The sequence below is a fragment of the Mustela nivalis genome (assembly GCF_964662115.1).
Source record: "Mustela nivalis genome assembly, chromosome: 7".
NCBI classification, from domain to species: Eukaryota; Metazoa; Chordata; class Mammalia; order Carnivora; family Mustelidae; genus Mustela; species Mustela nivalis.
This window is the reverse complement of record NC_139026.1, coordinates 105,876,362-105,890,277: the sequence shown is the minus strand read 5'-3', so window position 1 is coordinate 105,890,277 and position 13,916 is coordinate 105,876,362. Positions and strand designations below refer to the sequence as shown.

General features: G+C 43.4%; 1 protein-coding gene across 9 annotated transcripts in view; it reads left to right on the top strand.

Moving 5' to 3' along the window:
- Positions 1-13,916, top strand: part of DYRK4 (dual specificity tyrosine phosphorylation regulated kinase 4) — a 48,645-nt gene that overhangs the window by 12,213 nt on the left and 22,516 nt on the right. For all 9 annotated transcript variants that reach the window (XR_014314485.1, XM_082742192.1, XM_082742186.1 and 6 more), the window contains 6 exons: positions 5,935-6,015; positions 6,698-6,814; positions 7,544-7,682; positions 9,358-9,521; positions 12,650-12,786; positions 13,100-13,240. Coding sequence is in view for 8 of the 9 variants with exons in the window: in XM_082742192.1 (XP_082598318.1) it covers positions 5,935-6,015; positions 6,698-6,814; positions 7,544-7,682; positions 9,358-9,521; positions 12,650-12,786; positions 13,100-13,240 (779 nt within the window). In the remaining variant the exon portion in view is untranslated. The remainder of the gene's footprint in view (positions 1-5,934; positions 6,016-6,697; positions 6,815-7,543; positions 7,683-9,357; positions 9,522-12,649; positions 12,787-13,099; positions 13,241-13,916) is intronic.

The window sequence follows — 13,916 nt, the reverse complement described above, 5'->3', positions numbered from 1 at the left end:
CTTGGAAAATAAAGGAGCCTCACAGTTCAATTCTGGCTGTTGAGACCTCCAGGAACAGTGATGCACACAGAAAAGAGCCATGAAAGGACCTCGGTGGCATTCTCAGATGCCCTGCCTTTTTATCTCCTGGCTCCTCCAGAGGTTTTCTCCAGCCTCAGAACAGTGTCCAGGTCTTAGACAGCATAGGAATCACTGCCTATGCTAGGTACCCCTGTGCATAAAATCTTTTTTATACTGAGGACTCTACATTTGGATAGAGAGCTCATGACTATTAGAGATTCCCACTGCAGTGGCTCAAAGGTCAGTGAGGGACCATAGTACAGTGTTACGAAGCTCCTGGTCTTAAAAGAAGAAGTCTTTTTTGCCACTGTGCATGTGGGAGATCATACTCTCTTCTTACTGCGTCCTGGGGATGTTGTGATAGAATGAAATGTTGTTGTGGGACATCCGGTCCCTATTGAGGAAGGCTGGAGACAAACAAGCAACAAGTTGGTAAAGTTGTGTGACCCACTGGTAGAGGTGTGCACGGATATAAAAGCCAGCAACCCTTGGGGCAGACAAGCCTCGGGCAGCATCCTGTGAGTTGCCTTCTCTTTTTACCCTGTGTTGTCACACAAAGGTAATTTTTTATAGTCTGTCATGTTGTAACAAAGTTCAGGAGGCACTCTTCTATACAATGGTTCTCAGTATTGGTTCCATGAGAAGATTAAGGATCCACTCAAGACATTCCCAAGGACCACTTAAATGAGTCTTCCAGACAAATGGGACTTTGGAGGTTGCATCTTGTCCAACCCTCTGAGCCCATGCACATTTCTCACAGTGGCTTATTGGTGGACTTGGCCTTTCCAGTGATAGAGAGCTCACTAGCTCCTAAGGACTCCCACTCCATTTTTGGACAGCTCTAAGCTCTAGAAAATCCTTTATATTGAGCTAGAAACTACCTCTCTATAAATTCCACACTTTGGCCTCATTCTGTCTTGCAGATCATGTAGAACAAGCTTATAGTGAATCATAAACTATAGCAATTCTGATACTACCCCTCCCCTCAGGAGTTTTGTTTGTTTTATTAATACCCTTCTCTTCTTTTTAAGATTTTATTTATTTGACAGAGAGATAGTAGGCAGAGAGGCAGGCAGAAAGAGAGGAGGGAGTAGGCTTCCCGCTGAGCAGAAAGCCCGATGCAGGGCTTGATCCCAGGACCCTGGGATCATGACCTGAGCCAAAGGGAGAGCCTTTAACCCACTGAGCTACCCAGGCATCCCATTAATACACTTTTTTAAGAACAGTTTTATATTTGTAGAAAAATTGAGCAGATAGTGCCGAGTCCCCATATATCACTCTGTACCCCACACCCAGTTTCCCTTATTATTAAAATCTTGTATTTGTGTTGTACTTCAGTTGTAATAATGAACTGATAGTGATACACTTTTTTAGATTTATTACTTATTTTAGAGAAAGGGAGCATGCACGGAAGTACAGAGAGGGACACAGGGCAGAGGGGGAGAGAGAGAGAGAGAGAGAGAGAGAGAGAGAGAGAGAGAATCTCAAGCAGACTCCCTGTTGAGCATCAGCGCCCAACATGGGGCTTGATCTCACAACTCTGAGATCATGACCTGAGCTGACATCACAAGTCAGATGTTTAACACACTAAGCCATGCAGACACTGAATTCTTATTTATTTTTATTTTTTAAAAAATTCAGATAATGAGGGTGCCTGGGTGGCTCAGTTGGTTGAGCAGCTGCCTTTGGCTCAGGTCATGATCCTGCACTTCCAGGATCGAGTCCCGCATTGGGCTCCCAGCTCCTTGGGGAGTCGGTTTCTCCCTCTGACCTTCTCCTCTTTCATGTTCTCTCTCACTCATTCTCTCTCAAATAAATAAATAAAATCTTAAAAAAAAAAAAAACTAAAACAATCTTCTAAAAAAATAAAAAAATTCAGATAATGATACTTTTTTTTTTAGAAGACTTTATTTACTTATTTATTTGACAGAGAGACAAACAACGAGAGAGAGAACACAAGCAGGGGGAGTGGGAGAGGGAGAAGCAGGGTTCCCACCAAGCAGGGAGCCTGAAGCAGGGCCCAATCCCAGGACCCTGGGGTCATGACCTACGCTGAAGGCAGACGCTTAATGACTGAGCCACCCAGGCGCCCCAAGATAATGATACATTTTTAACTAAACTCCACACTTTCGGCAGATTTCCTTGTTACCTAAGGTTCTTTGTCCGCTCCAGGTTCCTATCTAGGCTGTGACAGTTTCTCAGACTTTTGTTATTTTTGATGATCTTGACAGTTTTGAGGACTGTTGGTCATGTATATTGTAGGATGCCTTTCTGTTGGAATTTGTTTTTCTCATGGTGTCATTGGGGTTGTAGGTTTTGGGAGGAAGCCTACTTGAGGTAAAGGGCCATTTTCATCCATCATATCAATGGTCCATGTTATCCACATGGGTTGTGGTCGCTCATGTTGATTAGATTACCTGGCTAAGGTAGTCTTTGTCTAGTTTATCCTGTAAAGTTGCTTTTGTTCCCTGCTTTCCATGCCATACTTTTTGGAAACAAGTCACTATGCACAGCTTAAAGGGTGGGGAGTTATGCTCTCCTCTTCCAGGGTGGAATGTCTGTGTAATAGGAACTCTTCTGCATGGGAAGCTTGTTTCTTCTCCCCTATTTATTTCTTTATTAATTTATTTACATCAGTATGGATTCATAGATATTTATTTTAAACTTTGAGTTATATCCAACACTACTTTATTTTTTTTTGTTAAAATTTTTCCAGCTTTGGCCATTAGGAAATCTTTCAGTTGGTGCCTGTGTCCTTTTGACACACTTTCATCAATGTGTTGTTGCTGTTTGTTTTGTAGCCCTTCTTTACTTTATTTTTTAAATTTAATTTTATTTTTTCAGTGTTCCAAGATTCATTGTTTATGCACCACACCCAGTGCTCCATGCAATACAGTGCCCTCCTTAATACCATCAGGCTCACCCAAACCCCCCACCCCCTCCTGCTCCAAAACCCTCAGTTTATTTCTCAAAGTCCACAGTCTTTCATGGTTCATCTCCCACTCTGATTTCTCCCAACTCCCTTCTCCTCTCCTTCTCCCAATGTCCTCTTGTTATTTCGTATGTTCCACAAGTAAGTGAGACCATAAGATAATTGACTCTCTCTGCTTGACTTATTTCACTCCGCATAATCTCCTTCAGTCCCATCCATATTGATATAAAAGTTGGGTATCCATCCTTTCTTATGGAGGCATAATACTCCATAGTATATAGGGACCACATCTTCCTTATCCATTCGTCTACTGAAGGGCATCTTGGCTCCTTCCACAGCTTGGTGATTGTGGCCATTGCTGCTATGAGCATTGGGGTACGTATGGCCCTTTCTTACTTTATGTCAGTAGAAGATTCTCCAGGCTCATCTTGTGCATTTCCAGACCCAGTTCTAGAATCAATCATTTTTCCAAGGAGACTTGGTTCCTTTTACTAGAGAATGGTATTAGAAACCAAGTTGTGAGTGTTAGGTGTGCTCGTTCCTTTGGGGTGTTATTTCTTTTAGGACCTCTCAAGCTAACAAAGCTGTGTGTGTGTGTGTGTGTGTATATGTTTGTGTGTGCACAAGTGCATGCATGCATTAACCTTTGTGTAAACATGTATCTATAGATATTTCTATATGTAACCATTTGTAACTACATTGAGTTAAACAAGAGTTCCTACTGATGCCTTTAACCCTAATCCATTATCACATGGTGGTAATGTCGATGATGACTTTGAATATCTGTAAATCTCCAGTCTAACATGGCAAACCTGCTGTCATCCACAATTCATTTATTTAGTCATTTGATTCCAATATATATGTATGGAAGTATCAGAATTGTTAACCTCTCAGACATTTTGTTTTGTTTTATCTTCTCTCATACTAAATATCCTCAGTGCCTTTAAGCATTTTAGACTGCTCATCTTGCTCATACTCCATCAATTCTGAGTCCATGTTTTCCTTCTCCTGAGAAGGAAGGAAAGAGAATGACTCATTTTACAAGAGAATGACTTCTAGCAAGTACTTACCCTTGGTATACACAAAGCACTGGTTTAAGAGCTTTATGTACATGAACTCACTTAGTCCTTATAACAGTCCTATGAGACTGGTACCGTCATTATCTCTGTACTACAAGAGGAAAGGTTAGTAACTTGCCCAAGGTCAAACAACTAATGAGTAGTGGAGCTGGGATTTAAAACTAAGGCCTGATGTCAGAGTTCATATCTGTGATCATTATTTTGTGCCACATTGCTGCTAACGCGTCTTTCTGAAGTACTGCTGTGCATATGTAACACCCAGACTTGCAAACTATCAGTGATTCACCACTGCCCGTTAGATAAAGACCAAATGTCTTAGGTAAGACTTCACTGCCTTCCTCAATCCAGTATATCCTCTGCTCCAGCTTAGCCAGCATGACCGTCAGAGCATTCCAAGATACTGTTTCACCTTAAGAGCACACTCTCTACCCATCCTCCCAGATAAAGCCCAGAGCAAGCCAAGCCCCTTCCACAAAGCTTCCTCACATCCCTTCTATCAGATGCATTTGCATGGATCTCTTCCTTCTTTGTCGACACTCATTATTCATACCCTTTGTTTGGTATTTAGTTGTGTTTCAATAATATACTTTTCATTGGTCTCTCCAGTCTCCCTAGTTGTTCTCAATGCCAGCTTGTCATTGTTGATGACTGTTATAAGTTTAATTCCTGCATGACTTATTTCATGAGAAGTGGGGACTTTGTGAGATTTGTGATTGCAGTATTTGCTCAGATATCATCATTGTCCATTCAATAGATAATCAAATCCTGCATTAGTATATGTTAGCCAATCAAATTAGTTTGGTCTTAGGCCTTGAACCATGCTCTCTGCAGCCCCTACTCTCTCAGATCATGTCCCTATTCTAGGAGGTCAAGATGGCCTATTCTACATAGTTCCCATTATTACAGCTCTGTATAGGGCTTAGATATTAAGTGGAAGAACTGTCCCCAGTTCCTATTTCAGTGTGGCTAGTATGCCAGGTTTTACAGGATTGGGTCGGGCACAAGCTGTGTCTCAGATTAATCTCATTCAGCTCCCTAAGAGGGGGCTGGAAAAGAAGGAGCACCCATGAGTTCTGCTTCAAAGAGAAGAACCTAGATTCAAACTGTAGCCTGTACTTGCTAAACTTTAGTAATTTTAGTGCCACCTTCATGGTTTTTGCCATATCTGCATAATGCTCATATTTTTTAACTTAAATTTTGGTCTTGTTTTACATAGTAAAATTGTAGGTTTAATAAGTCATAGTTTTTCAAATGGATATTAAAATAAATTTATAAACATTAGATAGCTGTTATCTTGTATCACATGCAATTATGTCACAAACCTTGATGATGTGTCTGTGACACTTTGGGGGACACAGCCCTGCTGTTTTGGTTTTTCCTCCTGACCCCTTTTTAGGTGTGAAGTCTGTTCTGATCAGGTAACAGGTGTTCAGGCTGGGCTCATGTATTCTAGTGGGTTCCACAGGGGCAGAGCCACTTCAGAGACACTCTGAGGGTAGAGAGAGTCCCTGGGCAAGACTGTGGGCATTTTCTTCTCTTCAGAAAGAGGAGCTCAGCTTTTAGTTCTTCCCCTGTCCAGGGTGCCTAGTTAAGATTTTATTTGAAGAAAGGCTTCCATGGATTTTTTTTTAAAGTTTGAAAACCATAGGACAATTCACTCTAGGATAGGTACTGCCAGAAAGATGACTTCATCCATATATTCATTCAGTACTTCTCTAGGCCTCTCTTACCTCTTTCTAGCTTTGGCATCAAGAGAGCTGGCTCCAACTGTGTCTTGATTGTTGTAATGAAGCAAAATATTTCTCAATATCTTGAGATAATAGCATGCTAAATACTATTCCAATACTGTTCTACTTGATCTAGGTTGAGAGTAAGCCTTTGGTTCAAGCTCAGAAGCCACCTTCCAAGATCAAGGACTTCAGAATGACTCGATTCTTGCCTAAGGTGGGAAGTGATGTTTAGTGTCTTTTTTCTAGGAAAGGTTGAAGATAGGTGGGTGGCTAGGATAACTTTTCAGAGGCATTTTTCATCAACTCAGCATAACATGATGCGTATGTTCTTTCCACATCTCCACACTATTTTAAATGTTGCTATTCACCGACAGATTACCCCTCTTGTAATCAATCAGTGCGTGAGGGCAGGGATCCAAGTGAGGTCAAATCAATAATATAAAGAAAATGTGAGCTTATGTTGCAGCAAAGGGGATGTACATTATATAGCAGGAAATGTTTTCCCATATTAGGATGATAAGATATTGGAATGATGATAATAATGGCTAACACTTATGGGATACTCTACATGAATTGCCTCATTTACCTCACAAAAGCCTTATGAGGTAGATCCCATTTTTGTCCCCATGGTAGTGGTGAGATAACTGAAGCTTAGAGAAAGAGATGTGTGGCCTATTTAGGGTCTGCAGTTGTATGTGGTGGAGCAGGGATTCAAACCCAGAGCTCATCTGCTTGACCACTCTGCTTTTCTCTACAAGAGCTTTGAAAATAGATTTAGATCTGGATTTGGTTCAGACTCATTCTTGCTGTAGAGGGGAGCTGGGAGAAATGACTACCTGGAAACATAGATTTCTTGCCTGAGGCTTCTGCATCTTATCCACTCTCTCCTTATATAGAATCCAAACACCAGCATTGCTTCACTCCCTTTTGTGGATACCAAGGGGAAGAAGAACATGGTTAACTTCCCACGCATCAGCAACAAAGTCTTGCTAAAGCCACCCCTCCTGTATCAGGTGAGTACAGGGCAATGGACATGGCCCTGAGCAGGCAGGTCAAAGAGTCTGGTCCGGAACCAAGTTTATTTTAGAAAGGCTGAGGATGGTGGGAAAAGCACAATGTCACCTGAAGAGTTGGGTTCTCGTCCCGTTCTTACTCTACAATGAATGTAAACCTAGCAAATAAATCATTGACTTTCTTTTATCTATAAAATGGGCTTTCCATAAGGTTGTCCTGAGGATTCATTGAGGGAAAGAAGAATGAAATGTCTGGTATATAAATGGTAGAAGCATATGAAATGATTGTTTTCCTCCAATGTCTCCTATATTTTTTGATGGAAGGACCAAAAAGAAAGAGCATAAGAACGTGCCAAATTAAAGAGGTATTACAAACACAAAAGTTGAAGAGTTTGTGCACTTGGGCAAATCACTTTATCTCGTTAGGAAATGGCCTTCTTAAGAGCAGTAGTAAAAAAAACTATTCCAATTTTTTCCTGGAGTAAGAGGTCACTGGGGCTATCAACTGCATAAGGTATTGAGAATGGCCTCACAGAGAATAATGTGTGTCAGACAGATACTTCCTTTGAGAGAAAGACTGAGAAAACCTAATGTCTGATGACTATCATTTTCTCCCTGGAAATCTAGGAGAAGAATCTGGCTGGATGTGGGTGCTCTTGGACTAATCAATGGTTTGTGACACCCAAAAGTCTAATCAGTACTTTATTTCAAGTCTCTTTGTCTGGACAGGAGAATCAAAGTCACAATCAGATGCCAGCCTCTGAGCTCAAGGCTTCAGAAATGCCTTTTCATTCAAGCATTAAAGCCGAAGATCCCAAGCCAGAGGAGAAACCACCAAGAAAGCACAAGGTGCCTCTGACAGCGGCAGGTATGTCTTTTGGGAAGTAGCAGGGTATAGGGGGTTGATTCTAGATGGTCAAGTTGTCCTGAGCTGAGCTGAATCAGAGAGGGCTAAGCTTCGAGGTGTTGGAGAAGTCAACTAAGACAACAAGCCAAAATGAAAGTAACAGTAAGCTTCTCATCACTTACTGTGATCACTTACTTCTCATCACTTACAGGGGAAAACACCAGCTCCTCAGTGTTACATTTTCCCTGTGGACTGGCATCACTCCAGGTCAGATGTATGAGCTCAGTCAGAGTTCACTGCCTAGGCAGCTGAACAAGCCCCCTGTCATTTTATGCAGGAGAGGGAGGGAGAGGTGGAGGGGAAGGGTTCAGAGTGGAAATGTACTGAGTACTGAGTCAGAGTAGGGCAACTGTCTTGATGTCTCACTTCCTCCTCTTGATAAGGAGGTCTTGGCAGAAGTATCTGAGGAAGGCATCTGAATAGGGGCTCCTGGGTTAGAAATGTAGATATGCAAAAGTGCATGGTTGCTTAGGGGAACCTGAGCCCTTGACTGCAACTTCTCAGAGATTTCATGCACTGGCTCTGCACCAGTGCTGGTATGGGGAGGGCCGCTTACCCATGAACCCTGCCAGGAAGCCTTTACAATTACCTATTGTTGGGCCTGAAAGAGCACTCGTAGTTTTTGGCCAGGACTCCAACTCCTCACAAGGTTCAGAGATGCATCCCCTATTAGAATTCAAAGAAAGAAAACCAACACCCACTTTGCCAACACTATCTTACGCTTGGAGCTCTTTACCCACAGCCTTTAAGTCGTTGTCCTTCCTCTTCTTAAACAATCTGAGGAACTACCCACAAGGAGACCACTTCAATGTTGAGCTAGTTCTGCCTTTACAGAGCTCATACCTGCTTCCTTGCTGTCTTAGGTCTTGGTTCTGTCTTCTGGGCTAAGAATATGCCTTACGTAGCTTTCACATGACTGACACAGGTCTTGTCTCTCGTGTCTTTCTTCCTCCTGGCAGTTCTTTCTCCAACTCTTCAGCAGTTTGTCAAATAACATGGTGCCTTCCCCTCCCACTCCCAATCCTCAGGACTCTCTCTCAGCACTCTCCAATTTAACTCCTTAAAGTTTGAACCCCACCCCACCTGCTGCCAAACCAAACACCAAACACCTGATGGGGGCTGGCCAGAAGAGGGTGGAGAAGAGCAAACACAAGTTTCTTCCTTGCAGTCTGAGCTGCAGATTTGAGTGGGTAATACCTCCTGGGCCTTTAAAGTTGCACTTTAGTAACCTGCCTGGCCCTTGAGGACATTGTAGTTTGCAAACCCTCTTGGGGAAAACTGTGTAGCCCCAAACCATATCAACTTGGAAACTGCTGCCAGTAGTTTCATACTACTGTTGACACCAGCTTTACCTCCTGAAATTTTTACCCATGCTGCTGCAACCCATAGCTTTTGGGGGCTAAATTCTCTCTTTCCTTTCCTTTGTGTTTCCCTCCTGATTTGTTGAAATCAGCACAACACCTTAACATTTATCCTTTACATTTCTACCTGTGAGATTCGAGACATGTGTTCCTTAGGAAGCCACCTAGTTGAGGGCAGGAGTGACCGGCTCATGAGCTAGAAGGCGTGCCATCATCAAGACCCTGGGCAAATCCCCACATTGCCTTAACTGACAACTATAGTGTCTTTCACACAGAGGCTCTTAAGTTTTTTAAGAACGAGCTATCTTCATATGAGCAAAGTGAAATCCTGGGCTACACGGAGCTGTGGTTCCTGGGGCTTGAAGCAGAGAAGCTCCACGTGACTCCTGAGAAGTTCAGCAAAACGAGTTTTGATGATGAACACGGCTCCTATATAAAGGTGATGGAGAAATATGTGGTGGTAACTCCAGGGGCGTGGGGCTCAGGGACAGGAAGTAGTCTGGAAAGAAAAAAAAAAAAGTGTGGGTTTTTTTTTTTTTTTTTGAAATAACATTTGGTGATGATACATCTCAAACTAGGCATCCTGAAGGATTCTAGTAGGTGCTAAACCAAAGAAATGTCATGTTTAAAAATGGGAAAACATGCAATTAATATACAAACTACTCTGCTAACAGAGTACTGATTTTTCTCCAAGAGTATTTGGGGAACAGGCTTGCATCCCGAGCAAATTCCCACAGGTTCTTTTTCTGCATAACCTTGTACCCATTGGAAGAGCCAGACTCCAGGGGAAAAATGCAGTCTCCACAACATCCTCTTTTTTGTCTCCGCCATACACTCCCACACATGGACCTCTTTCTATTTCATTTTAAATGCCATTTCTCCACAACCAAAAAAAGTTCTTGTCACTGTAGTCCCTGGCACCCAGTGTTTGACTCCTTTCAATTTCCCAGAGATGGATCCTGGGAAGGGGATCTCTCCTTGTCCTCTTCTGATTGCATCTCTGGGGTTGACCAGGACAGTGCCTCTTATCAGCCTGAAGGCAAAATCTGGGCAGTGGAAAGTGTCTCTTTTGCTTCAGAAAGCAATTTCCACTTCTGAAAATGGATGATGCTTAGTCCACCAGTTATAGGCTGCTGGGAATTTCCTCCTCTGGACATTTCCTCACAATGTGGTTACATTTAAAGAAGACAAGATTGGTCTTCGATGGCTTCAGAGAAGAACATATTTCTTAGGAGTAATTAGAGCCATGTGCCTCAAGCTTTACTATGCACACAATTCCCCTAGAGATCTTGTTAAAAATGTGGATTTTTATACAGCAGGTGTGGGGTGGAGTCTGAGATATTGCCTTTTTCAGAAGTTTCCGGGCAATGCCCACACTGCTGGTCCTTGGGTCACACTCTGAGAAGGAAGGCTTTAGAATTTCTGGCACAGATTCTCCATCTAGTGCCCTGGTTCTCAACATTTTTAGGCCAAGGATCCCTTTGGGAGTCTGATATGTGCTATAAGTCCTCATCCTAGAAAAGGCATCCTGAACATACATAAAGTTTCAAAGAGGAGTGGATTGTTAAGGGATCCTTGGTTAAGAATCTCCAATGCAAACCTTAGTTCCAGTTCATCTGGACACCTTTAGCTCCTCCACCCCGACCCCACCTGGGCGTAGGATCTCTGGGAAATTCCCCAGCAATGTCAGCAGTACCTTTATATTAATTCACTGTAGTTCAGTTCCTCTGTCTCAAATATTAGGGAGCAATGTTACTGGTGGAGGCAGGCACGGGGATAATGCAGGCTCACTGAATAATCAAAATCTCCATCTCCATTTCATTCCAACGCATGCTAAATTCCCAAACAAGCAGCACAACTGCGTTCTCATTTCCATTCTGTCAGCCATTATTAGCTGAATACTTGTTTGAGAACCTATCATACACTTGAGCATGTGCCAGACTCTGGAAATATAAAAGGAACTACAGAAATGAGTACAACCTCGTTTGCTGGCCTCAAGTAATAACAATCAATGTCAAAGTTGACATGTAGATGAATAATTATGATACAGCCAAATTGGTGACCCATGCAAAATACCTTTATGCCAACATGTGCAGAACTTGTCCATTGCCCTTTCCCTGTACATTGTCACCACAAACTTTTGCAAGTAGGGCAATCCACGTCCACGTATTAGTAACGTACCTGTTGATGTGCATGATCCTGATTCTTGCTGTATAAATGAACCAGCAGCATGGGATCAGAAATACACCCTGAGGACTTGTGCACAAACACATGTCTTTCACCTCTCCCAAATTCCTGAGGGCAAAACTGGAAATCAGAGATTCTCAGAACTAGAAGGCATTAGAGGTTGTTATCTAGGACCTTCAATCCTAGGCTGCCTGATGAGGGCATTCAATTCAGAGTGGGAAAGTGACTTGTCTGAAGATACGGAGATAAAGTCTTTTTAATTAAAAATTTCCTGTTGCTTTGAATAAACACCTGTTCTCTAGCTCCCAGCCCATGGAGGGGCATGGGTGACTCTGGCTCTTGGAAAATCTTTCTCCTCTTAGTTCAGAAAGGTTCAAGTTCTGTACTGCTAACTCTCACATCAGAATTAAATCTGGGTAAGTCACGAGGAGAACCAGATCTGACCAGGAAGAGGCAGAACAGACAGGAAACCTTGTTTGATTGCTGGAGACACACCCAGCATCTGAAATAGAACTTTCCCCAAACTGAGGCTGCTGCTCAGCTGCATTCAAGAATTATGAAATATCCAAACTGAAAGGGACCTTAGAACTACTTTGTTCACTCATCTTAACTTTACAGGTTCCCACATAGGTGGGTTGGTTCCCACCAACCAGAGATGATAGCAGGACTGGGACTAGAACCCAGTTAAAATTTTTTATTTTTAAAGATTTTATTCACTTATTTGTCTGAAAGAGTGAGTACAAGCAGGAGGAGAGACAGACAGAGGGAGAAACAGTTTCCCCATTGAGCAAGGAGCCTGATGTGGGACTCGATCCCAGGACCCTGAGATCATGACCTGAGCCCAAGGCAGACACTTAACCGACGGAGCCATCCAGGCATCCCTAGAACCCAAGTTTTGTTTTCTTTTTTTTTTTTTTTAATATTTTATTTATTCATTTGACAGACAGAGGTCACAGGTAGGCAGAGAGGCAGGCAGAGAGAAAGGGGAGGAAGCAGGCTCCCTGCCAAGCGGAGAGCCCAATGCGGGGCTCGATCCCAAGACCCTGGGACCATGACCTGAGCCGAAGGCAGAGGCTTTAACCCACTGAGCCACCCAGGTGCCCTGAACCCAAGTTTTCTAAAGACCATCCAATGTTCTTTGCACTGCCTGACATGGATAAGGCCTTGTGGGACCTTCCTGACGCCCCATTGGTAGCCTGGGATCTGAGCAGCCACCTGACCAATGCAACAGTAAGGAGAGGAGGTTGGGAGTTGCACAAACACCTGGTGCAGTTCAGAAAGTTCCCCCAGGGGTAAACCAGGGCCTGAAACAGGGACACCACTATCAGGGATGCCCCAAAGCCTACGGCTCTGTTCCTTACTGTGGTCTGGCTTCTGCAGGTCCTGCATGACCACATTGCCTACCGCTATGAGGTTTTGGAGATGATCGGGAAAGGGTCCTTTGGACAGGTGGCCAAGTGCTTGGATCACAAAAACAATGAGTTGGTGGCCTTGAAAATCATCAGGAACAAGAAGAGGTGTGGTTTGGTAGACGGCCTGGGCCATGGGAGGGGTGGTCTACATGATTCTGGCCCCGTCACAATGCCAATCCTTCCTGACTCTGCCTTTTTCTCTGATCTTCCTTGTCCTTTCCTCTTTCTCTAATTATCTGATTCCACAATGGGGCAAAGAGGAGGCAAGAATATGATGCTTTTAGTGCTTTCTACCCGCACCCCCTGGACTCTTGTTGGGGCGATGGGGAGGGGCTGGAGGAAGGGGCTAACTGCTGCAGTATGACGTGACTCTGAATTCTGTCCCATTCCCTATCCTGCCACTCCCCTGCCACTTCAGATTTCACCACCAGGCCCTGGTGGAGCTGAAGATCCTGGAAGCTCTCAGAAGGAAGGACAAAGACAACACCCACAATGTGGTGCACATGAAGGACTTTTTCTATTTTCGCAATCATCTCTGCATCTCCTTTGAACTCCTGGGGTCAGCTGCTTTTTCTTTTAATTTATTTTCTTTTGAAAAAGTTGCTTAAGGTGACAGAAGAGAAACTTCGAGGTCAGAACACTAGGTTTTTCTAGATGTGGGCTTTTGATGACTAGAGTGGACACGACGGGCAAGGAGCCAATGGAGCTGACACAAAGCTGTCCATCTCACCCCATCCCTCAGTCACATCTGTCGCCTGACAGCATACTCAGGATGTGCTGCCTCAGTTCTGGGTGCCAAACTGGGTGACATAACCAATACAAGTCCTCTTTCCTCAAGACTAAAACAGAAATATATTGAAAGGGCTTATCCCATGCCACCATGTCCCCACTCACTGGCTTTATAATCCTGTGGTGCTGAGTTTGGAACCCAAGGGAGCAGGCAGCTAGTGTTCCCGGGGGTGGGGTGGGGAGGACTTTGATTTTGAGCAAATCAGGATAGGAGCAGATATTTTTGGTCAGGAAACAGAATCTGACTGAAATAGATTAGCATCACCTTTCTGAATATTGGAGCCAGAAGGGTGTGCTAATTGGAAGGGCATGCTAGTTTAATTACTTGTCTCTCTGAGAAGATCATCTTCCATAATTTGAACAAAACCAAAAACCCAGAAAGAATTTAGCAAAGGGGCATAATTAGGGTAGACTCTCAAGGGGCTCAGTATTATGGGATTCACTGA